Source organism: Glycine max, chromosome 17, assembly GCF_000004515.6.
Source record: "Glycine max cultivar Williams 82 chromosome 17, Glycine_max_v4.0, whole genome shotgun sequence".
NCBI lineage: Eukaryota > Viridiplantae > Streptophyta > Magnoliopsida > Fabales > Fabaceae > Glycine > Glycine max.
The window spans coordinates 31,269,648-31,294,609 of record NC_038253.2 but is presented as its reverse complement, the minus strand read 5'-3'; the positions used below and the strand labels follow the sequence as shown (position 1 = coordinate 31,294,609).

The following is a 24,962-nucleotide window of genomic DNA, read 5'->3' as shown; positions in this document are numbered from 1 at the left end:
CGATGCCAACCACGCTTATCATTGTCATGGGTAGGATTTTAACTTTAGTGATATCCTTTTGTTTTCAATTTTCATGTATTTTTGTTGTAGTGTTTCTTGTAAGTCACAAGATATTTGTTCTGACTAAATACCAACGCATATTGCAGTTTTCGTGGTAGTGGTCATAAGTATTTTGATTTGGTCAATGCCTAAGAATGCTTCGGATAGCTCTTTGGTTTCTTATTCCAGACATAGTTTATGACACTCACCATGGATAAATTTCTGAACGAGATGGAAAAGGAGCGGTCGATCAGCATCTGAGGATTGCAACTAATAACTACTCTTACTTATTAGGTTCTGGAGGTTTTGGAAAAGTCTATAAGGGAATTTTTAGCAATGGAACCATTGTGGCAGTAAAGGTTCTACAAGGGCTTTCTGACAAGAAAATGGAGGAGTAGTTTATGGCTGATGTGGGGAGAATTGGCAAGACTCATCACTTCAATCTGGTTTGGCTCTACGAATTTTGCTTCGAAAGAAACATGATAGCACTGGTTTATGAATACATGGGGAATGGCTCTCTTGAAAAGTATTTGTTTCATGAAAAAAAAAGACCTTAGCATTTGAAAGGCTTCATGACATTGCAGTTGGGACAGCCAAAGGCATTGCTTACTTGCATGAAGAGTGCCAACAGAGAATAATCCACTATGACATCAAACTAGGAAATATTCTCTTGGATGGAAAATTGAATCCTAAAGTTACTGATTTTGGTTTAGCCAAATTTTGCATTAGGAAAAAATATTCATTTAACCATGACTAGGGGTAGGGGGACTCCTGGTTATGCTGCACTTGAACTTTGGATGCCTAATTTTCCTGTGACTCACAAGTGCTATGTTTATAGTTTTGGAATTCTATTATTTGAAATCATAGGCAGGAGAAGAAACCTTGGCGTTCAACTTGTCGAAAGCCAGGAGTGGTTTCCAATATGGATTTGGAAAAGGTTTGATGCTGGAGAATTTCAGAAGTTGATAATAGCATGTGGGATAAAGGAGAAAAATAGGGAGATTACAGAGAGAATGGTTGACGTAGCTCTATCCTTTGTTCAATATAGGCCAGATTCAAGGCCTATAATGAGTGATGTGGTGAAAATGCTGGAAGGTTCAGTGGAAATTCTGAAACCTTTGAACCCATTTCAGCCATTTATGGATGGGAATTTCACTTCTCATCCAGTCCAAGTGCCACTAACCTACACTACAGATACTAATGGTTTTTCTGATGTGGTAACTGACTCTAGCATTGTACATGTTACTCTTATACTATAAGGAATATCAAATTGGATTAGCCTCAAGTTAGGGTTTCATGGTTGACCGATGCTACTTGATGGAATATTCTATTTAAATGATCTGTAAAATATTTTCCTTTCTATAACTGCTATTGTAGTAGTCAATGAAAAGTTAAAGAAAAAAAAATGTTAACAGCAAAAAGTTTAGAGACTGAAACTTTAGGAAATATAAGTGAAATTCATAAAAGGTTTAATGACAAAAAAACATATTAAACCCAAAAAAAACATGCATTCCTTGAATTAGCTTAGTCAAGCAACTTTACGTCAATCCAAACAACAATAATAAAATCAACATATTGAGCGTACCTTAAAGTAAGCACTTTCTGCAGGTTATTTGTCCTAGATTGCTATGTATTGAGCTGAAGGAGATTGAAAAGTAAAAGCCATTCAAAACCGTAGTTTCATACCTTGTTCGTGGTACTAAATTAAAACATCAATAGACAGAGGCTTTCGTCACATTACTAATGCAGAATGCTTTCAATAGGATATGTTAGTATGGAAAATAAGGATGAAGCAAGAATATATATCAGTTGTTTGTAATTATTCACCTGCAAAAAGGACTTTATGGCTGCAGCTGAAGAAGAGGCAGTGACAATGTATGCTAATGATTAGTGGTTTACATAAGCCTCAAAATCTCCACGATCACCTGAGGCTGCAACAAAAAGTGTTATGTCAAACAATTAGTAGTTATGAAGAAAAAATAAGCAAATTATAGAGTTGAAGTTGGTCTAACTTGATGACTAGATGGACTAGGTTTAGGTCAACTCTTTTATTGAAGGTTCTAAAAGTATCTAGCCAATTGGAATCATCTCAATGGGTTAGATTAGCTTGACAGCCTTGACTAGTTCCATGTAAGACAAGCCCAAAACCTATTGGGCCTATTTCAACCATTATTTCTTTTATTGTTTTGCATGTAAGGCAACCCCAAAAGCCTATGTTTATGTTAGAACTACTGCCATGATAGTTGTCTAAACGTCTCAAAGATAAAGTTCTGAACAATATATGGAATTCAAAAGGTATTCCTTTTAAAATATTTAATTGACATGTCAATTGTTACCTCTAAATGCAACAATGTATTGGGAAATTAAAACAAGAACCACTGCAGTAAACAAGATGATGCAAGCTCCATTGGAGCTTGTAGGCCTAGGATCTTCTTCATCAATGGATTCCTTTACTTCTTGGAAGATAAATGGCAGCGGAATGGAGAAGGAAGAGAGAGAGGAGACGCCACTTCAAGGAGAAGATGAGTCTAGAAGAAGCTCACCACCATAGGAGGCCATGGATAAGAGCTTGGAGGAAGAAGGAGATGAATGAAGGGAGAGGGAGAGAAGAGCACGAAATTTTGTGCTCAAAAGAGCTCTGAAATCTGAATTTAATATTCAAATGATCAAAGTTGAAAAAAATGCACACACATGACCTCTATTTATAGCCTAAGTGTCACACAAAATTGGAGGGAAATTCAAATTTCACTTGAATTTGAAATTGAATTTGTGGAGCCAAACTTTGGAGCCAAAATTTCACTAATTATGATTAGTGAATTTTAGTTATGGTTCAGCCCACTAATCCAAGATCAATTCCAAGATTCTCCACTAAGTGTGCTTAGGTGTCATGAGGCATGAAAAGCATGAAGGACATGCACAAAGTGTGACTATATGATGTGGCAATGGGGTGTAGTAAGCAAATGCTCACCTCCCACTCTAAAATTTAATTGGATTGGGCTTCTACCAATTCAATTAAATTTATTTCCAACCACACACATCAAATATCCACTTAGTGCATGTGAAATTACAAAACTACCCTAATACAAAAACTAGTCTAGGTGCCCAAAATACAAGGGCTGAAAAATCCTATATTTCTAGGGTACCCTACCTACAATATGGAGCCCTAAATACAAGGACCAAATATAATGACATCCTAGTCTAATATGTACAAAGATAATTGGACCCAACCTTGGCCCATGGGCTCAGAAATCTACCCTAAGGTTCATGAGAACCCTAGGGCCTTCTTCAGCAGCTCTAGCCCAATCTTCTTGGAGCCTCTTGCTCATGGTTCTAGTGATTGGTCCCTTCCTAAGGAGGATTGCATCACAAGAAATGCATCATTTAACAACATTAAAGGGTAATCTCACTTACAAATCCATTCCATTGAATGAAATATGTGATCATTAAATCACTAAAAATATATAAGCTACAATACTTACAGAATGAGGACCTTTGTTCTAAATAAGATGTGAATTCAGCATCAAACCAACAACTTTACTTGATGGATCAGTGAATAATATCCAAGAAACAACCTACATAACATAGAAGGCATTTAGAAAATAGAAAAGTATGTTTAAAAAAAGGTAACCAATTATTAGTCAGCTATTGGTTCAGTGAATCATGTAGATTGTGTTGGGACCAATTTTGAGCTATACATTGTATTTCCTAGTACCTCTGCTACTCAATTAATATATAGACATTATTTTTGCTGGAAAAATAAATGAGTTAGCCAAACAACTATTGTATTAAAATATTTAATAATGGCTGCATTTATAAAAATTAAGAAAAAGAGAAAGGATATTTTAGTCAAATTAATTATTTCACTGATTAAGGTATTTAATAATTTACTTTTTTAAATTTGTGAAATTGAAAACCTTAAATGTCAAATATGATATAGAAAGAGTATTTTTCTTTGTCTTCTCTGTTTACCTTTCTGTTCATTATAGTAAAAAATTGTTCATACAGGCTCTGATTCATGTAGGAAAGGAAGACAACTAGGTTCTTCTATTTTTAATTCCCTACACAAGCAAATGCGATACTAGGACTAAATTTTTCGTTATCTAAATGTCAACAATTTTCATTTTCATTTTAATTTTTAGGATCATCTTGTATAATTTTTTGTTTGTTAGACATAGATACAAATAAACAAGTTGTCACTATTCCTCTGTCTAGGCTTTGAGGGCACCACTTCGTGAAAACTAAGACAAGCTTGAATGATATTTCTTTAGGGCCACTCATGGAAATACTTGTTCTATTTTTATTTTTTTGGGCCCCTACTATGTTGTATGGGGATTCAAGGGTAAACATTAATTGCATTAATGATATTTGGAAATCAAAAACCAATTACTATGCTAACTTGTCAATTACACAACCTATACAACAATGTGATTATCTAGACTCAAATTTCCGTTGACTTGATTGTGGGAGACAGACTACAAATTTGGTACAGTAGCTGAGAAAATATGTTGTTGTTGCCTATGATGGACAAGCAAACATAAATTTTAGTAACTTGTTTAACCAACATCAACAACCAACACAGGAAAAAATAGAATGGCTCTGTTTTGAAAACCACACCATATATCAAACTAATTTTTTTTATATCATAACCCTTCCACAAGGAAAAAGAAACCTTGACTAATTCAAAATTCGACCACCCAAGAATTGCTTTCGACAACAATTGAATTTGGATACTATCCAAACTATTGAATCTTAACTTTAACACATTAATCACTTGTGCTTAATCATTGGGTTTCAAACTAATATTTAATTTGTACAATTTATTTCCTCTTGGCCAAAGTTGATGCTCATATGTACCCAGCACTAGAGAGGAGCCAAAGTCATAACTGAAAAATGCTAAATTCATTTTAGTCTTATGATTTGATTTCACATTTCTAGCCACTACTATTAAAAGGGGAAAGACCAAACATAGCATTTTAGTACCACCATATTTACCCTAAAAAAATAGCAACTAATTAATAGCACAATTGTTATCTTGCTGTTAAAAATAAATAATGGTGGAACACTTAAAATCAAATAGTTGAACAATTAAAACTCTATTGGCCAATCATAAATTAAGCTACAAGACGGTACTTGCAGGTGATAGGTGTTGATCTTAAAGAGTCTAGATCATTCATAATTGGGGTGCTCATGATGTAAAGTTTAAGGTGGGGGGTTCCTCTGGAATCTTCCTATATGCACTGCCAAGTTGTATATACCAACATTCTTGACCATTTATAGAGGAAGCAATTGCCATACTATCACCATCTCACTAATTATTATAAGTCAACACGATTATGTAGGGACAACTCAAACCCGAAGGGTTAAAAGATCCACTTGGCCTTTCATCACCAAATGACATTACTTTGGCTTTTGATTGATGGCTTCACCCAATGGTTCACATGACATCCACTTCAATTAATGGCTTGAATTTCATCATTCCCAATTCAAATATTCACTTCCATCACCTGACACTATTCCCTCAAGAAATTTATTCCTAGTCATCTTAACACACCCAATTCATTTTGAACCTCTATCTACACCCTTCCATTTTTTTTCTTTTCTTTTCATCACGAAATCTGAATAATATAAGTTCATGAATAAAAGAAGGAAAATCATGTGAGAAAAAGAAATAAAAAGAAGAAAACAACAACCATTCAAGTGTGTTGACTAAATCAAAGTAAAAAAAATATAAGTAACTTTATAAATGTCAGTCATTAAAATTAAAAAAGTTAATGTCACCAACCCAAATGTTAAAAAAAGAAAAATAGTATTTCATCTATTATAAAGACAAACACTATTTCGTCTCATCAAAAAATAAAACATTAATGGGAACACTTTGACTAGACTCGTCTACAATTTTTCACCCACTGCCATTAAAAAATTAACCCCCCCCCCCCCCCCCAAAATAAATAAATAAAAGTTACTCTAGTTCCAAAATAAGCATAAAAAATAGTTTGGAAGAGAATTCCATGGTACAATACAAACATAGTCATTTAAACAGCAACGATAGAGATAGCACTTACGTCCCAGAGAAAGCCAAGATACCAGCTGTTAGAAGGCCTCCAAACTTCAAAAAACAAAATGATAACTTGATGAGTCAAAAAACAAGTACATGTCAATCATTTCACAAACACTCTACACTACAATGACCAAATAATAGCAAAATAGCATTTTTTTTCATAGGGGCAAAAAGGGAACAAAAAGTAGGAAAATTGGGAAATGGGAACTCACAACATTAGGGTGTTTTGTAATTGGGGGGGCAACTAAGGCAGTTGTGTGAACCAAATGGTAAAGCGAAGCTGTGTGCCAAACCTTCACAAACATATTCCAATTAAAATAAGCTTTATGATGCAATAGAAATGAAAATCAAATGGGAAAAAGAAAAGTGTAGAAAGAAAGAGACATCTTTGTAAGCAGGGTTTTGGGCTACTCTTACTCACACAAAGGTTACCAATGTCTACCATCTGATTGCAGAATTTACATCTCGAAGGATGTACAGTTTAATGAGTCAAAAATTCGCTATCCTACCCTATTTTCTTCAAACCTTAACCCTATTATAGCTGACCAATCAAATCCAACTCCTCTCACAGTTTTACCAACTATCCCTGCTTCTTCGGTTGTTTCTCAACCTTATCCCTATCCACTGCTTCTATACAACAGCAACAATCTTCTTATCATTCCACACCTGAACCTAGCCTTTCTTCTCTTGCCACAACTACTTCTGTTTCACAGCTGCAGTCCCCTACACCTATACACCTACACTCCCTCTAATCTTGTTATCCCCACTTCTCAAAACTTACCACCTGCCCCTCCATCCCTAATTCCTGAACCTTTACAACCTATTGCCCCACCTCAACCCTCCTTATCTACACCAGAAAATACTAATCCCATGTGTACAAGGGCCAAGTCTGGAATAGTCAAACCCAGACTTAACCCTACATTGTTGTTGACTCATGTTGAACCCAGACTTACCCCCTACACTGCCATCTCAAATCCCACATGGTTTGCAGCCTTGCAGTCTGAATATGATGCTTTAATAGAAATGGGACTTCGACTTTGCGGTATTTCTCCGTGAAGCTCAGAAACACAGTTCAGGCGTTAAGTCCAACCACTTTTGTGGTATTTCTCAGTGAAGCTAATAAATCGACAATTTAACCTCAAATAGAGTCGGGGTTGTCAACATTACCTGTTTCACGAGGTGAGTACGGATGCGTGCTTTGATGCCTTGTAACCTAATAACGAGAAACACCAACCTAGGGTTTGAGGTACACAATGTGGGTGAGGTTCAGGATCAGGTTCAAGGACACAATGTGGGTGAGGTTCAGGGACATGCACAATGTAAAAACCTTGAGGAACAAATATGGGTGAGGTTCAGAGAGAATGGCTGAGGAACAAATGAAAGTGCCTGAGACAATGGCTGAGGGGCGCGCCACGGGTTTAGCCTAATTTTAATATATGTAATACTATGACGGTCATAGCTCGAAACCCGTCGTTGTCTTCACTGTACTTAATTACAATAATGTCACCTGCAGACATTCTAAGACGGTTATTTATAACCACCTTAGAATGTACGACGTAGAAACTAAATTTTTTCTCCCTAATTACAAAATTGTCACTGTGCCTTCTTCTACATCGTTTATGCAGAACCGTCGTAGATATCGCGACTTAAAAATTACTTTTGTAGTAGTGCAACCACTAGTCATCTAAGCATTTATCCAAAGTGGATAGAGAAATTTTTATCAAATTTGTCGCTCAATCAATACCAACTTATTGTATAAGTGTGTTTTTGCTTCCTTCAACCCTTTGAGGATGAAATTCAAAAGATGATGAATAGCTTTTGGTGAGGATCAAATTATCAGGGGAAAGGTATGAAGTGGAGACTTAGCAATGGTCAATCCATTAATGTTTGGAAAGATTATTGGTTAAAATCTACCAACAATGCTCTTATTTCCACTGCGACTCCTATGGGCCTTGAACATCTCAAAGTTGGTGATTTAATTGACCACACTACCCAATCCTGGAAGTTGGAGACCATTAACACTATTTTCGGCCATGAAGACATCAAAGCTATTAAAGCAACTCCCTTGTTGAATCCTACACAAGCAGACAAGTTAATTTGGAAGCTCACCCCTCAAGGTACTTATATTGTACGTTCTGCTTACCATGTTCTAATGGATTCAATTTTGGATAATGATAACCTTATGGTAGATGGCAACTGGATGGACATAAGGAAGCTGTTTTTGAGCTACTGCATGTACAACAAGAGCAGAAGAAGAAAATCATAGCCCTGACACTTTGGAGCATCTGGAAATCCCGAAACCAGATGATTTGGGATCAGCAACAACCGCAACCAAAAATGGCCATCAGCATGGCTATGCTATGCAGTTCCTCCATGAATGGCTCTCGCCTCTCGGTCAGGTCCAATGCAGGGAATTTTCTGCCTAATTCAGCAGACCCAGCTGGTAACATTGCTTGGTCTCCTCCTCCACTTGGATCCCTAAAGTGCAACGTAGACGCATCAATTTTTAAAGAGGAGCCATCTTTCGGCATTGGTATGTGTCTCCATGATGACAATGGCACCTTCGTCAAAGCAAGGACAGCTTCTTCCATGAGCATCCCGAAACCAGATGAAGCGGAAGCTTTTGCACTGAAAAAAAGCTTAGAATGGATCCAGTCATTACACCTCCAAAATGTGGTCGTTGAAACTGATTGTAAATTGGTTACAGACCATATTGATTCGAGACAAAAGGGTCTCTCAGATTTCATTCTCATTCTTGCAAATTGTAAACGGCTTTGGTCCAATATTCTCTCTCATAAACTAATTAAGACATCAAAATATCATGTCGGAACTCATGATTATGATTGTATTTCCTTTCATGTACACTCAATTATCCTTGATGAAATAAAATAAGTTTATTCTTGTTAAAAAAAAACTTATTTAAATGATTGTACATCATAAATGCTCTTATATGGTTTATCGAACTCTAATTTGATTTATTTCTATCTTATGCACGGATATAAGCACAAAATACATTACCAAAAATATAGTTTAATATCAACTTACTATAAAGAAAATCAATATTGTTATCTAATAACATATTTCTACTCGTTATAAATAGTTCAATTCTCTTTTTTTTTTGGTGAAGTTCAATTCTTTTTTGGTATAGATTGAATAGTTCAATTCTTTCAACATTATTATAATTAAATGCTCTTAATTATAATTAATAAAAATCAAAACGTAAATCTTATATTTTACCAGTTCAAATCTCTACTCACACCAAAATGTGAAGCCTATTTTATTTCTCTCTCTAAATCATCAAAATTAAATCCTACAAATTCCACACCTGTACAAGTACTCTCACACTTCTTTTTTTTTTTTTTACAAAACAAGCATTCTTACTCTAAAACACCAAATAACAAAAAATATCTCCAATAACACATAACAAAAAAAGACACAAATGTCCAAAGATCATAAAAAAAAATCATCACCATCATCGAATCCCAATTAACCTACCAAATGACAAAGAAACAGAGAAACAAATAAAAAAAAATGTTTTCTTACAAAAAAAAAAAAATAGGAAAGGGAAGAAGAGCTTGAGAAAGAAAAAAATAAACAGCAAAATAAATAAATAAAACAAGAAGCGAAAGGGAAGAAGAGAAACACTGTTACCAGCGATCGAGCTTACACACAAACACCAAGAGAGCAAAGTACAATACACATAAATCAGGAACAAAAAAAAAAAAAAAACAGAGACATACCATAAACCAAGTTTCGAAGATTCGAAAGTAGCAACTTAGGTTCGAGATTTCTATGCAAATTCACGAACTATGCTGAGGTCAGAGCTTAATTAATGCATAGAAACCCTTTTGTTTTTTCTTCAATAAACTTCCAACCCTTAACTTTTTTCACTTCTTGCTCTTTCTTTCTTCCACTGCAATTTCAAAATTTCCAACCTTTTTTTTATTTGTTTATTAATTTCTTAATATTTCCATTTTTTATATTATTTCTCTCTAATTTTGTTCAACGCAGTGATCTCTTTGGGGCTGCAAGTTCGTGCGGTGTTGGGAATTTCGCGAAGCAATGAGGGTTTTCTAGATTGTGCAAGTGGTGTTGTGACGTTCGCTTCGTGGTGCTTCAAACTTAGGGTTTTGATTTGCCATTCAGTTTTGTTGAATTGAATTTGGTTTTAGTGTGTTTTGTTGCGGTTTGATATCTAGGGTTTTGGGGGTCGACATTTGGCTTTGCATTGTGTGGTGTTGTTGTGTGTGAAATTCGGGCAAAAGGGTAACGGTATTTGGGTTCAAAATTGTTGCTTTCTGTTGGGTTAATGTATATTAGGATGGTTTGTGCTGCATCTGGTTGTTGTGGTTTGCAGAGGTTGTGGTAGTTGATTTGGGGTTGAATGATATGGGGGAGGGGAGGTTTTGGGTTCTTTGGAAGCGGAAGTAGCTGCTGTGATTTGGGCCGAACTGAGGCTGCACGTGTGTGGGAGGGTTGTATTTTGATTTGTCGGGCGGTGTATGAATCTATCGATTGAGAAATGCAACCCCGGCTGAGCTCGAGAATCAATTTGGTCGAGTTGAAAGCGCTGATTGTGAAGAGGATTGGAGCGGATAAGTCGAAGCGGTACTTCTATTACTTGAACAAGTTTCTGAGTCAGAAGCTGAGCAAGACCGAATTCGACAGGTCATGTTACCGTGTACTTGGCAGGGAGAATCTTCCGTTACACAATCACTTTATAAAGTCAATTTTGAAGAATGCCTGCCAAGCCAAGACCCCACCGCCAGTTCAGCTGATAGGCCCTCCAAAATCAGGAGCACTTGTCAATAATGTATCTCCTGGTAGAGAGGATGGGCATGAACAGAGTGTCGCTAACTTCCAAAATCAGAATACTTCCATTTGGTCCAATGGGGTTTTGCCGGTTTCCCCACGTAAGTCAAGATCTGGAGTGCGTGATCGGAAGCTTAAAGATAGACCGAGCCCTCTTGGACCAAATGGAAAAGTTGATTCTGTTGCTCATCAATCCACAGCTACAGAAGACAGTGGTAGTAAGGTTGATATGGAGAATGGAATCCTTACTCCATGCGATTATCAGAGACCAATGCAGCATCTTCAGGCAGTTGATGAGCTACCTGAGAATGGTATGGGGGATGTTATTCAAAGACCTGCGGAAAAACCAAGAATGCATGGTAAAGGGCCAACCGAAGTATCAATTGTTGAAGATGGGGAAGAGGTGGAGCAGTTAAACCACCTCAATTTCTCTAGAAGTCCCTTGATAGCACCACTTGGGATTCCTTACTGCACTGCAAGTGTTGGTGGGGCCCGCAAGGCATTGACGGTGAATAGCACTGGTGATTTTGTTAGTTGTTGTGACAGTGGTAGGTTATCTGATACAGATACATTGAGAAGGCGCATGGAGCAGATCGCAACAGTTCAGGGTCTTGGAGGTGTTTCTACAGAATGTGCAAATATGTTGAATAATGTGTTAGATGTGTACTTGAAACGGTTGATAAGGTCTTGTGTTGATTTAGTGGGAGCTAGGTCTGGAAATGAGCCGAGGAAGCTCCCTGTCTCAAAACAGCAGATTCAGGGGAAGGTCATTAATGGCGTCTGGCCAAATAACCATTTACATGTGCAGAGTGCTGGAGGGATGGCAGAACCCGAACCCGAGCCCGAACACAGACCACCGCGCACAGTATCTTTACATGATTTTAAAGTTGCTATGGAGCTAAATCCACAGCAACTTGGAGAAGATTGGCCACTTCAGCTGGAGAAAATCTCTATGCAATCATTTGATGAATAACACATCTTTGAAGACTTTTTTAAGCAATGGTTGGGTCTGCTTCTGGTTCTGATGGCTTGGCCATGGTTGGTGATCATTGACACACTTAGCTCTGTTCATATTGCCAGGATGAACCGGATGACCCCCCCAAATGGAGAACTTCTAGTCCTTCCAGGATCTAATACTGATTTTGAGCTTCAAAATGTCTTATCTCTGCTGTTTGCAGGGCTATGATGGTTCGGAGAATAATTTATCTGCAACCAAGGGTAAAATAAAATTAGGCCCAGAATTGGTTGCACTGTTGTATGTTTAGCATTGGTGTTGGCTGTATTTGTCATTGCTAGAGCCTAGAGATCTTAAGGCATTTACTTGCTTTGCATTGCAGCAAATCAAAAAGAAGACTCGGAAAGTTTTGCAGGGAAACTGTTGCGTAGCTGGGATCAAGGAACTAAGATATGTATAAGAACCAAAGGGTCTCTGTATGTATTTTTAGAATATGAGGATTGATTGAAATTCAATATTAATAACACGTCATTTAAAATTTCCTTTGATGATTTCAGTTTTACACCTGAGCTCCATGACTCCAACTTTCACCATTACTTGTAGTAATTTTTGTTTTCTATTTTAGTTCAAATTATTTTTGGTGACAATAAATGAATTTCTAATCATTTGTTAGACTTTTAAATTTTGTCATCAAATCATTTGTTCAGAGTCTTTTTTTTATATGAATGATTAGTTGTGAGATATTTGTCAATTTGAGATTTGATTAGTTTTATAACTTATAGTATCTGATATCAGGAATTATTTTATCAGTTTTGGATTTAAATGCCGTAATTGTGTGGAAATTCAACTTGGAAGGAACCTTATTAAACAGTGTTCCAGAGCACATGGTGATTGGTAAGTTACTTGTTCAAAGTAAGACAGATTGGTACAAGTTACCTGCAAATGGCTTGTTGTGTATGTTACCATGGATGCCTGCCAATGGTTTCAGCAAGCAACTGTGCAATTTAGTGAAAAATGAAGAGAGAAATAAGTTGTAATATGTATACAGGTTTATAGGTTGGTGGAAAATGAAAATATAAACATGTTTGAGCCGTAGGATGCAAAAGTCATTTGATTTAACGTGGTGCATTGATGTAAATATTGAAATGGATTCACCTCTGAATCTGTTAGAAATGCTTATCTGTAATTGATCACTGAAAGGTCTTAACTCATTTGCTTTTGGTAGCATTGTGTGCTTCCAGTAAGATCACATAAATTCCAATAAGTTTGAAAATTATATTTTTAAGTGATGCTTTGTTCTGTTCTTGCATTAAAACCCTCATGATAAATGCACAGGTAATTGCTCATCTGGGTTTGGACTTTACATAGCTTTTACCATTATTATATACATCACATTTCTTGTGTATTTATTACCTATGAGAAAAGTTCAAACATCAAAGGAAATATGGAAGGCTAGACTGTTGTATATACTTGTATACCATGGTGGGGACTTACTAATGTAAGAACTGCTATGTACAGATGCATGTAGGCAAATTACTGAGTAACATCTGAACCAAACATTGGAAATTTGTGTTTATTTTAGGCTTAATTATGTTTTTTATCACGAATAAATACTTGATTTTTGTGTTTGTTTCCTAATAAATTTTTGTTTTGCATTGAGTCCCTAAGAAAATAACACTTTTATTTTTTATTTTTGATATTTTGTTTTAGTTCCTGATAAATTAGAAAATTTTGTGCTTGTTTCCTAATAAATCAACCAATTTTATTTTAGTATGTATTAATAACAAATGAAAAATATTTATCATGAAGCAAATACAAAATTTGTTAATTTATTAAAGACTAAAAATAAGTGTCAAGAAACAAACATAAAATTATTATTTTATTAGAGACCCATTGTAAAACAAAAATTTATTAGGGAGTAAATACAAAATCGAATATTTATTAAGGATAAAAAATATATTTAAACATTTATTTTATATATGCATACTGAATTATTGACTAATTTCGTGTTTATTACTTAAAAAATTGAGATTACACATTGTATGTATCACTTGTTGTAACTTTCTAAGGCCATGTAAGTGGCTTTGTACTTTCCATCATCCTGGCATTATTCTACAAGCTCATCAAAGTTTTGGAGGTTATTATAAGCAGTGTGTTAAGAACCGGACTAGCCAAAACTCGGTGGCCTCACCAGTTTTTGAAAGGATAGGAAATGCATTAGAACCTCTGTGATCCGGGTTGAACCGAGAGGGTCTTTGATTGAATCATAATGGATCTTTGGTTGAACTGAGTGTTATTTTTTTATAGGAAAAAGTTATGAAATTTTTTTACATTATTTTTTGTGAACTTATATTTTTTTAAGACATTAAATGTTTGTTTGTATTTGGAACTTATTTATGGACTTATATTGACATAAGTATTAATTGTTATTTGAGATATTAAGTACTTTATAATGACAATCATTATAAATTTAAAGTATTGAATGATTAAATTATATTAGTTACTTAGTTATATTTTTTTATAATTTTTTAATATACCGATTAGACTAGTGAGACTCAAATTCGATTAATGACTCATTAACCTAGTGTCTCGACCCGTTCAAAACCTGGTCCGATTCTTAAAACATTGCCTATAAGTAGCCACGGGAAAGCTTTGAAGGCATATTCAAGGTGGCTTTGTGACAAATGACATAATAGTGAGCCAAGACCTTGGAAAAATTGCATGTAATACCAGAACTAGTTTTGGCAAGTAACTGCAGAAACCAATAAAGTTATGTAAATAGCTCTTCTTTTTATCTAATCTTTTAACTTCTGTTGGGAAGTGTTAAAGACCCTCAGTCCAGGGTTGTTAATGGAATGTATTGAATCCATTGATTGCCTGAATTAATTGAAATGTGTAAACTTCTTGTAAAGTCGGAAAAAATACTGTTCAGAAGCAGCTGAATCGTTGTAAGTGATCATTGATTACTAATAATTTATGATTATTGGTTAACAACATTTTTTGTTAGAAAACACGCATTAGTCCATTAATCACACGATAAACATTTTTACTGAATAACTAACTCATTAGTAATTTATGTAGAGACTAGGGTAGTGTTTTGTAAACGAGTTATATCAAGACACAACATAATATATGGGCTTTATTTTATGTTTAACTCATTTTAAAACTAAAATAAAACACGATCTATGAATTTTAAAAGGAGACATTTTTGTTTCTCCAAAAAGGATGAATCAAATAAAATAGAATAGAGTCACTCTATTATTTAGAAATGAGAAAAATACAAAAAATAAAATAAAATCGTATAGGTACATCTTTGTCGATCTCTCTGATGATTCTCCGAGTGCAACAGTACAAAGTGCATCTCAATTGTGCCCTACTTTCAATTTGCATTGTTTTACTTGTGTTACTAGTAAGTTGCATTGCACTTGGTGCTCAAGTAATGATTAGGCTTGAATAGAGCATTCATTTTCCTTATGCTATGCTATTATCAGAATAATAAAATCTTAGATTATACAAAAAAAAAAAACCGTAGTAGTTTGTTAGTTAGTTGTTAATAGTTAGTTAGAAGTATCAGATTAAGTATTATTACATTTAGTACTTTTCAAATGAAACTTTCCTAGCATAATTTGCTTTTAATTGGAACTCAAATTTATCCAAAACCAATTCTGCAACATAAAAAACATTTAAATTAAGTTTACAACCATTCATCTAAACGCTATTGATTACTTCCCCAACCCAGGGCATAATTAGCTCGTATCGTACCTATTTAACCAACCATTACAAGAACATTCAAGTCAACGAGCTAATAACTTCCAAGGTATCAATGCTTTTATATATACATCATCTATCATTTCTTCTCTTTCAATTTCTTTTCAATAAAAGAAAAGGAAAGAAAGAAAAAGATGTACTTAGATGGGACTAAAACTAACTAATACTTGCCGATAAAAACAAAAAAAACAAAAACAAAAACAAAACAAAAAGATGGGACTATTTTCATGCGCAGGATAGCAAGTTCCAGTGTCCATCAAGCCGGTGGCTTAGGTTATTAGTTTTTATGGATGGAGACATTGGCTATGTATGTACATATGGATCAATAAGATGAGGTGAGGAGCATCTGTATCTGTATTTTGTACAAAATGAAAAGTAAAAGAAAAGGAACAATGCAATCAATGAGGTAAAAATGAATTGGACAGTGCTGCAGATACTTTACAAACAGGGCACCAGTTCTTAAGCCGCATCCACTCCTGTATGCAAACCACATGAAATCTATGTTCACATTGCAGATCCCCAACTTCATCTCCAACAACATATTCCTCCTGCATATTAAAGCAAATGTATCCAAATCAGATCTTGTAATAAAAGTATAAAACAACAGTTTGTTTTATTTACACTGTCAACCAATCATATTATTATAGTAGAAATCTACACTAAAAACCTCTACATATTCCTCTTTTGAGAAAAGAAAAGAGGAACACTCCCAATGCCTATTCTTTCTATTAGAGAGGAAGGTGTAAGGCTTAAGAGTATAAATTAGATGTAGAAAGGAAAATGTTTTTGCTATGTCCAAAGTCGGATAACATTTGTTGTGCCCCCTTTGTTTTTTTATGAATATTTTTGAAAAGTATGTGTATGAAAAAGATAAAAGAGATAATTGTATATAGTGCTAATTATTTGATATGGAAATTAAATGCAGGAATAACATTAGTGATAATTACACGAGTCTGAAAGCATTAGTGGCTAGTCCTGGAATTTTTCTATTTGTGGAAATGTTGGAGACTTATTATACATGAAATAACTAAAATAACTGGCGTTAGTTTAAAATATTTTAAGCCCTGCTTGGATAAGAAGAAATTAGACTGTAAAATGAATTGAATTTCTCATCCTATAAGTTAAATAAATTAGTTTATGCATAAGTTAAAATAAGCTTTTGACAAAGTTAAAATGAGAAAACTTCAATATATTGGCTAATGCATAAGCTAATTTTAACTTGTAAGAGAAGCGTGATATTTTCTTCTGCTATAAGTACTTAATGAAATATTTATCCAAACAGGACCATAGTATAGCTAGATACTAATGGAGCCTTTACAGTGCTATGAATAATAAGCTTGACACTGAAAATGACTGTCCCTTCGTCAACAGACCATTTAGTTTCTCCCGAACCAGATATGCAGATACAAATTATAATTTGTTAAGTTGAATCCTAGTAACACAAGCAGATGCATTTAAAGCATGATGATGTATAATGACACCCATTTGCCATGTGAGCATCATCCTTGCATAAGTTTAAACAAATGTTATATAAACACCTGGCAAATGCAGCATTTGATATCATCCTTATCCTCATTACAACTCTCATCTGCATCATCTAAAGGTGCAGACTGATATTTACTTCTTTTCAGACATTCTGCAAGTGCTTCCTCCGGCAGAGCGGTGCTCACAGTTCCCATTCTCTCTTCTAGAGCTAAAAGTTCCTGTCGTCAATCAGAAACTTTGGAGCTAAGATAACACAAGAAAAAAAAAACTTAAAGACTTTTAATACCAACCATGCTACATCATTTAGGATAGTAGTCCCTTCCCAAAGCCACCTCCCTCTACACAGTTACAATTAACATACTACCTATAAACATCAATTAGAGTAGCATTCTAATCCCCCAATATTACTTTTAGAAGTATGCGTTCTAAAGAATATTTTTATCCAAAACTGTTGTATCATACAGCCCCCACAAAGCACAAAACATTCTAAATTTGATGAAAGAAAAGGAAATAAGAAACTGATTTGTGGAGCCTTCTGACATATTGACATTAAAATACCTCATAGGACATGTTATCAATATCCAACCGCATGTCTCTGTGGTGATCATAAAAGTTTAATCCACTGAGGAACAAGTTGGCCTCCAACAAAAGAATTTGCTGCAAAGATACAAGATGAAAGTTGTCATATAACTGGCCAGCTAGGTTGAGTTAACTTTTAGTCAAGAATTACCTCATGGGTTAGCTCTGCATCTTGTTCAATCCTCTCAAGTGCCAATAACACCTACATACAATAAAATATAGTACTTTATTTTAAGCTCTCTCGTCAAAGACCATGATATTAAATATGTTCTCCTCTCCTATGTTCAAACTGAAAATCACCTCTGCAATACCACCCATGTTGTAATGTCGAAAGCTATCCCTATTTATTAGAGAATGAGTGTTGTCATCTTCTGCAGGAGATGCAGGCATAACACCACTTAACTGCTCACTGCTATTGCCTGGTCTACCATAAGAGCTTGAGCCACTTAGAGGAGTCTCCATAGAAGTATGATATGAAAAGCCAGGAGCATCAAGATCACCAGAATGAGGTGAAAGGGGAATGTTAAGAGGGGAATCACTGCTTGCCACAGGGTTTTCGTTTCCTTGGCTACAAAACCTTCCCCTGGCTTGACCACTAATTGATCTTTGAGTTCTTACTGATGCCACGCTGGTGCTCCGGTGAGAAGGAACATTTCTAGATCTTCTTGAATCGGATATAGATATGCCATTTCTGGAGCCAGAATTCCGTCCTTCCAGTGAAGACCCAGTGATATTTTTCCCCCTAACAGTGGAACTATTTCCCCCTTCACAGTTTCCCTTTTTTATTGTATCCTTCCTTCTATTAAGGCTTGAATCCAACGGTGAACAACCAGCTGGGACGACGTCAGATATAGAGTTGCATTTGAGGTTTCTCAACCCATACCTGCTGGAAACAGCCCGCCTCACTGCACCAGTGCTTTTAATTTCTTGCGCACGCAATCCAGCTCTTTGAGATCTAGTATTTGATACTGCACTGGAACTTCCTACTTCCATCAATATTGCATTACTAGACTCTGTACTTTCTCCTTCAACTAGAGGCCCTCTCCGAATTTCTTCTGTTGGAGGGATGGGCACTGAAAATTCTGGTCCGTCCTGTACACTACTAGTTTCAGATGAATGTGCCTCAAACTGAGAGGATAATGTTTTCCGAGGTTCTATAAGTCGTTTTGCTGGGTAACTAGTAGTTCTAGAGGAACTTCCAATTGCATCCTTGCTACTTGAAGAGGACTGAAATGAAGGCCTCAAAGATTTACCTTTTTCAGAAGATCTGACGTGAGCAACTTTGGGAAGATTGGCTCTGCTACTGCAACCCAATCGACTACAAATTTGACCATTTCGATCTCTAGTATTAGCAGTATCTCTAAATACATGGCCCATCCCCTTTCTAGGGAATACCATCCCATCTACACCTCTTTTACGAGAATACTCATCCATCAATTGTTTATTACCTTCAAATCTGCAACACAATGACATGACATAGTAGTAATCAGATAATCAAAAACTATACATGGGCATGAAATTAGAGAAAATCTTGAGGATGGAAATAGCAGTAACTGGTAAGCATAAAATAATATACAATCTTCAAGATTGTCAAAAGCAGAATATAGAATGTATGTGAAAATAGTTTTACATGATTCTCAATAGTAATTTATAAGCATAATCAAGTTGCAACTTAACAAACTCCCCAAGACTAGCAGCCCTACTTGCACAGCATAAATTTGAAGTTTGGAATTTGGAATACAATCAAGAAAGTAGGAATTTCCCTCTTTTTATGATTTTGAATAAGCTTTATAAATTAAATGGCATATCTAGAAATCATCCAAACTTGTCATGTATAATAACTATATTTTTTTCATAATAATTCCTTATTTGAAATCTTCATGATTTGAATTGGAAAAAAGCTATTACATCAAGCATACACAATAATCTTCATTTTTAAAGCACATTGCATGAACAAGCTAAGCCAGTTGTATAAAATTTTGCATGTTCAATCAGACTTAGGGATTTTGAGCTATACCAAAGCACTTGTATTAAATAGTTATTATATTTATAATTTATAACAGCTAGAAAACAGTCAATAAAGAAATACATGCAGTTAATCCCACATGATAAATAAAACACTCTAAACCCATGATAAAAAATTTAAGAAAATCAGCAACAAGCCTTCACCAAACAATCAATACTTCTAGTAAGAAGCTAAATTGATTTATTGAATCTTCCAAGCAGCTTGATACCAACCATGCAAACATCTTCTAGAGCTTCAAGCACAAACCTACAAAGTTACGCCTACTTTGGCTACTGGAAGACTCACTACAATGGCTTCCTAGTATCTACAACCATGACAGTGTGCTTAAGTATCTATACATTGTCTCTCATCTCCAAGGAAAACTTACCAAAGACTTTGTTCTATATACAACACAAAAGAAGAAAAGTAAACTACTGGACTCTAGCAACATTCATGTAATATTATCATTCACCAACAAGGAACTCCTTGTTCAACTTCTCAGAACCAACAAGATACCATTCAATCTTAAAATGGTATCATTAGATAGACATGTCATATGTTAGAACAGAACAAAGCATAACTATATGGATTTTGTTTCATGTTCGGTTCGGTGTATTTAGAAAAAATAACAAAACAGGACACAAGATTAAAAAGCATGGTTAGTTTTGGTTCTACTAAAAGGGTGGCACCAAGAACAGAACAGACCACTCAATTCCCTTTTGGTCATGAGACAAACTCTACCAACATGTATAAGCAGCTTAATTACATATTTACATAATTCAACCATAGCCATATTTACACAAGTTATTATCATTATAAGCTGATAACACCATTTAATTGGGGTGCTAGTACTCTCAAGGGACCTCAAAACTTCAATCATTAATAAAAATATTCAGCTGAAAGGAACAATTCAAAACAGGTAAAAAAAAAAAGAAACAAATACATGATTAGTGTTGATCACCAGAAAACACCATGAACCAAACTGCAAAGCAACTTGATGAATTGATCATAGAAGAATCAAACTAACAAACTCAGTTATGAGATGAAAATCCTCAATAAAAAAAATGTTTTTTTAAATAAAATTGATAACTAAATGGCCCATAATTTCACCCCCAAGAAGAGGGTGTCGTTTCGTTTACGAAGGACACAGCTTCACCGCACCGAACAACAATCACCAAAAAATAAAATAAAAGTAAAATAATAAATTAAAATAAAAATAAAAAGACCCTCGTTCCCGTTATTTCAGCTCTGAAAATAAGCTCACCACAACAACCATACCGTGACGCAAAAGAAACAATAAAAATATAAAATAAAAATTAAAAAAACCTAAACAAGCAAACCCTTTTCAGAAAAAATTCTTAGCTCAAAACACAAAAAAAAAAAAAAAAAAAAAAACGCTCCCATGAACTTGAGCAACAACAACGATGAAAAAAATAATAAGAAAAGGAAAAAAAACTAAAACTGAATCAGATATTTTCAATAACACACTTTTCAATTTCTGGGTACAACGATGATCACCGCCACGAGAAACCAATATATTATTCACGGTTTCAATTCGGTTCGATGATGATTACCCGAACTTCGTGTAAAAAGAAGGATTGAGGAAGAGAGAACACGAAGGAAAAAATTGAGAATTTTTAAGTGAATTCAATAGCTTCACACCTTATGCTGCTGTTGTTAGTTTAGGTGGCGGTGAAGGTGTTGTTCTTCTTTGGCCTTAGAAACAGAGAGAGAAAAAGAGTTTCAGAGTCTGAGAGAAAGAAAAGAAGTATTTTAGAGAGAGAGAGAGAGAGGAAAAAGTGCAAAACGTGTGTGAATGATCCAATGCTGAGGCAGACAACATTTCTTTAATCACTATCTTTTCCAAAGCTAACAAAAAAGGCAGCAACTAAATAATTTTATTAATTAATTAAAAATTAAGTGTTTGAGAATAAATGATATGTTTAGGGATATATTCAATCACAATAAATGCTGCATAAGATGATATATTCAATCACAATAAAGGCTGCATAAGATAATAATGCTAAGTTTTATAACAACTACTGCCTCCATGGAGTATACTATAAGACCATAAGTAAATTTAACCAAGTTACATCATAATTAAGAAAATTAATTAATATTATTTAATTCTTCTCATGACATTTAAAAAATATTATTTTCTTAAAATGTTTTTCATTATAATTTGATATATTTTTTTTGTTTGAGTGAAAGATTAATCCCACTCATAATACATGATTATCATTGGCTTAAAGAAATTATGTACACTGGACATCGAACACGAGTTTCCTTACTACATATGTTTTTACTCATATGAACACGGACGAGATCTTACACTATTACATCAATCCTTTAAATTATTAGAATTTGATATTAAGAATAAAAAGGAATCATTAAAATTATAATCATAATTAATTGAATGATATTTTAAAAAATATCATTTAATAAGATCAAAATAATTAAATTTTACTTATATTTGAATTGAACGATATATTTTGTAAAATAATTTCTTATTAGTTGATTACCAAAATAAAAAGTATAAATTCTTATTAATTGATGAAAAAAGGTTATGCGCTTTGCATTCCATTATAATCATACATTATTATATATGATAACTTCATTGATTTTTATAATAATAATATATGAGGAAATAATAGTATAAAATTATATTGTATATCATTAATAAACTCTTAAATCTTAGGATAAATAGTCACTTTTGTCTATATATGTATAATTCGCTAACAAATGTGTCCCTGAAAGATAAAAATACAAAATTTAGTCCTCTAAAGTATAAAAAGTACAACAAATATATCCGTTAACTTCCGTCTATCACCGTTATTAAAATAGCTTACGTGACACAGAAGGACTAATTTGTCATTGAAATGATTATTAATGTGGTCATCTCTAATTGTCACTATAGGGACATATTAATATAATATTTTTTTGACTTTTCGTCTTCTCACCTTACCGAAAAATGTGTCAATGAAAGATGAAAAATACAAAATTTAGTCCCCAAAAGTGTAAAAAAATACGATAAATATATCCAAATTTTAGTAGATTGTTACTAATTATTATAATTTGGAAAAATTTATAATGATTGCGACAATTTTTTTAACAAACTTGTAAATTAAATTGAGTCTAAAAGAAAAAAGAATATTCATTTTATAAACTCCTAAATAATTTTTTTATATTCTTATGCTTGATGAAAGGTTCAAGTAAAAAAAAATACTTATTGTAAAACATTATAGTTAAATTAGATCCATGAATAATTTTTAAGAAAAATTACAATTGCAATGACACTTTTAGTTTGTAAAAAACACTCATCTCATTTGGAATGATTTTTTTTAAGGTTATGATTTTTTAAATGATCAGATATCATTACATATATTAATAGACATTCATATTTTATTATGAAAAATTTATATAAAAAAATTAAATAAATAGTGTTTGATTAAACAGAAACAATAATTTTCTTATTATTTTATAGAAATTATTTTTTTCTGTGTTGATAGCATTTATTCAAGAGTTAACAACTACATGATTGATTTTATTTTATTTTTTTGCAGTTAAAAAAAAGTAAGAAGAATTCGTCAAAACAATAAAAATTCACTTCCATTGATAATATTTTATACATGTTTCGATCGTTGATGGAGCTTAACAATTATATAACAAAAACATACACTTGCAAGTGTGATATAGGTCTCCCAAAATTTTGTCGCAATCATTATAAATTTATATTTGTTGCATTTTTTACACAAAAATTAAATTTTATATTTTCATCTTTCAGAGATTCATTTGTGTAATAAATTTTATATTTGTTGCAATCAATTATTTTAGTAATAAATTCATCCATTTGTGTTTGTGTCACGTGTAAGGTTCTGGGTGCTGGTCCATGTAAGGCAAATCGGAGTGGATTTTTTTTTTCTTTAATCTTGAATTTTCTCATGATTTTCTGTCTATTGTTTTATAAAATGATATATCTTTAAAAAAAATATTATCATAACTACTGTCAGAAATAATATGAATTGTGATTATTTACAATATGAATTTTTTTTACATTGACAACAGATACCAATTAAAATCTTGTAAATATGAATAAGTTTTGATAATATTTTTACTCGTTCTATCATATTGAATTATAAATATCATGCTCATGAAAAAAATAAAAATAAAAAAGAAGGTAATTTTATATTAAAAGAAGCTCATCCACGAAGAAACGTGATGATTTGGATTGAGTCTGGGGAGTGTACCTTAAATGAATAACTAATTTGAGGTTCATTTTTTTTTAGCTGTGTTTGTGGTGCGTAAAAATAAAAGAAAACAGAGGCAATTTTGGCAAGAACTGAGCCTCAACATTTTACCACAAAATCACTTTTTTCAACTGTCACCTGTTCTCCATCGTCCTCGTACTAGTACTTATCACGGGGTTGATAATTGATTTTTCCTTTTCTTTTACATAAAATATTTGACGAGTGCGTATAACTTAGACCACTTATGTTTTATCTACTAAAAAAAGAAAGAGAAAAAAATAAGACCACTTAAAAACAAGTCATCAACGTAAAATGTTATTTAATAATTTATGAATTATATGCGAAGGATGATAGTTAAATAAGAGTGTTTCCGATACTTTCAATACAAAATTATAATCTACATTTAAAATATACTACAAAAATAATAAATACAAAAAAATTTGTATATCCAAATGCACGTGCGTTCTTAAACCAACAAAAATTTTCTTTTAATAATGTGAAAATTTTATAGATCCACATTAATATTTGTGTATCAACTATCAATTTTATGATGAGTGTAATTCTAAAGAATAAAACATTTTTTTACTTTTCAAGTTTAGAAATAAGTCTTGAACTTTTTTATCATTTGTGTCTGATCTTCTTTATTCGGATGTGGATGTTTGTAATTATAATGTTAAAGAGATATGAATTTAGATCTTTTCAAACAAAAAATGAGAGGTTTTATTTAAAATAATTTTATCTTTTTATCTATATATTTGAAGATAAAAATTATCTCTCATATTTTAAGAAGCTTTTATTGACACAAGACAAATAATTCTCAAATAATCACATGATTAATTAACATAACTAATCACGTGATTGATCCTGACATGTAACAATAAAATATTATTCTTACTTTGAAAGAAACTTCCACAATTATAAAATAATACTTTTTGTTTATATTAATTATATTATTTGTGCTAGCAAAAGATATAATAATATTTCACTAAAATATTTATTTGATTAAATTAAATT

General features: G+C 33.4%; 2 protein-coding genes and 1 pseudogene across 4 annotated transcripts; 2 read left to right on the top strand and 1 right to left on the bottom strand.

The window, feature by feature from the left end:
* Positions 1 to 237: 237 nt before the first annotated feature.
* On the top strand, positions 238 to 1,329 carry LOC100792797 (PR5-like receptor kinase; annotated as a pseudogene).
* Positions 1,330 to 9,485: 8,156 nt separating this feature from the next.
* LOC100803746 (uncharacterized) lies at positions 9,486 to 12,402 on the top strand. Its single transcript, XM_003549155.5, has 2 exons — positions 9,486 to 9,914; positions 10,109 to 12,402. The coding sequence occupies exon 2, from the start codon at positions 10,620 to 10,622 to the stop codon at positions 11,880 to 11,882; it is 1,263 nt and encodes a 420-aa protein (XP_003549203.1). The 5' UTR covers positions 9,486 to 9,914; positions 10,109 to 10,619; the 3' UTR covers positions 11,883 to 12,402.
* Positions 12,403 to 15,530: 3,128 nt separating this feature from the next.
* Positions 15,531 to 21,536, bottom strand: LOC100803211 (probable E3 ubiquitin-protein ligase RHG1A). 3 transcript variants are annotated; one of them, XM_006601027.4, is made up of 6 exons: positions 21,190 to 21,536; positions 17,997 to 19,152; positions 17,848 to 17,898; positions 17,676 to 17,774; positions 17,171 to 17,335; positions 15,531 to 16,180 (listed from the first exon to the last, which is right to left on the bottom strand). In XM_006601027.4, exons 2-6 carry the CDS (start codon positions 19,128 to 19,130, stop codon positions 16,031 to 16,033), a joined length of 1,599 nt encoding a protein of 532 aa, XP_006601090.1. In that variant the 5' UTR covers positions 19,131 to 19,152; positions 21,190 to 21,536; the 3' UTR covers positions 15,531 to 16,030. The 3 variants fall into 3 exon arrangements, with proteins under 3 accessions (XP_006601090.1, XP_006601091.1, XP_003549202.1); XM_006601028.4 differs by having other exon boundaries at positions 21,364 to 21,536; XM_003549154.5 differs by lacking the exon at positions 21,190 to 21,536 and adding an exon at positions 20,645 to 21,092.
* Positions 21,537 to 24,962: the final 3,426 nt, after the last annotated feature.

Bases quoted from the DNA above. Each gene is read 5' to 3' on its own strand.
- LOC100803746 (XM_003549155.5), top strand. From the start codon at position 10,620: ATGCAACCCCGGCTGAGCTCGAGAATCAATTTGGTCGAGTTGAAAGCG.
- LOC100803211 (XM_006601027.4), bottom strand. From the start codon at position 19,130: ATGGATGAGTATTCTCGTAAAAGAGGTGTAGATGGGATGGTATTCCCT. The intron at 17,899-17,996 runs GTGATTTTCAGT...TATTGTATGTAG, and splicing joins ACATGGGTGGTATTGCAGAG to GTGTTATTGGCACTTGAGAG. The intron at 16,181-17,170 runs GTGTTTATATAA...TTTAATATGCAG, and splicing joins TCAAATGCTGCATTTGCCAG to GAGGAATATGTTGTTGGAGA.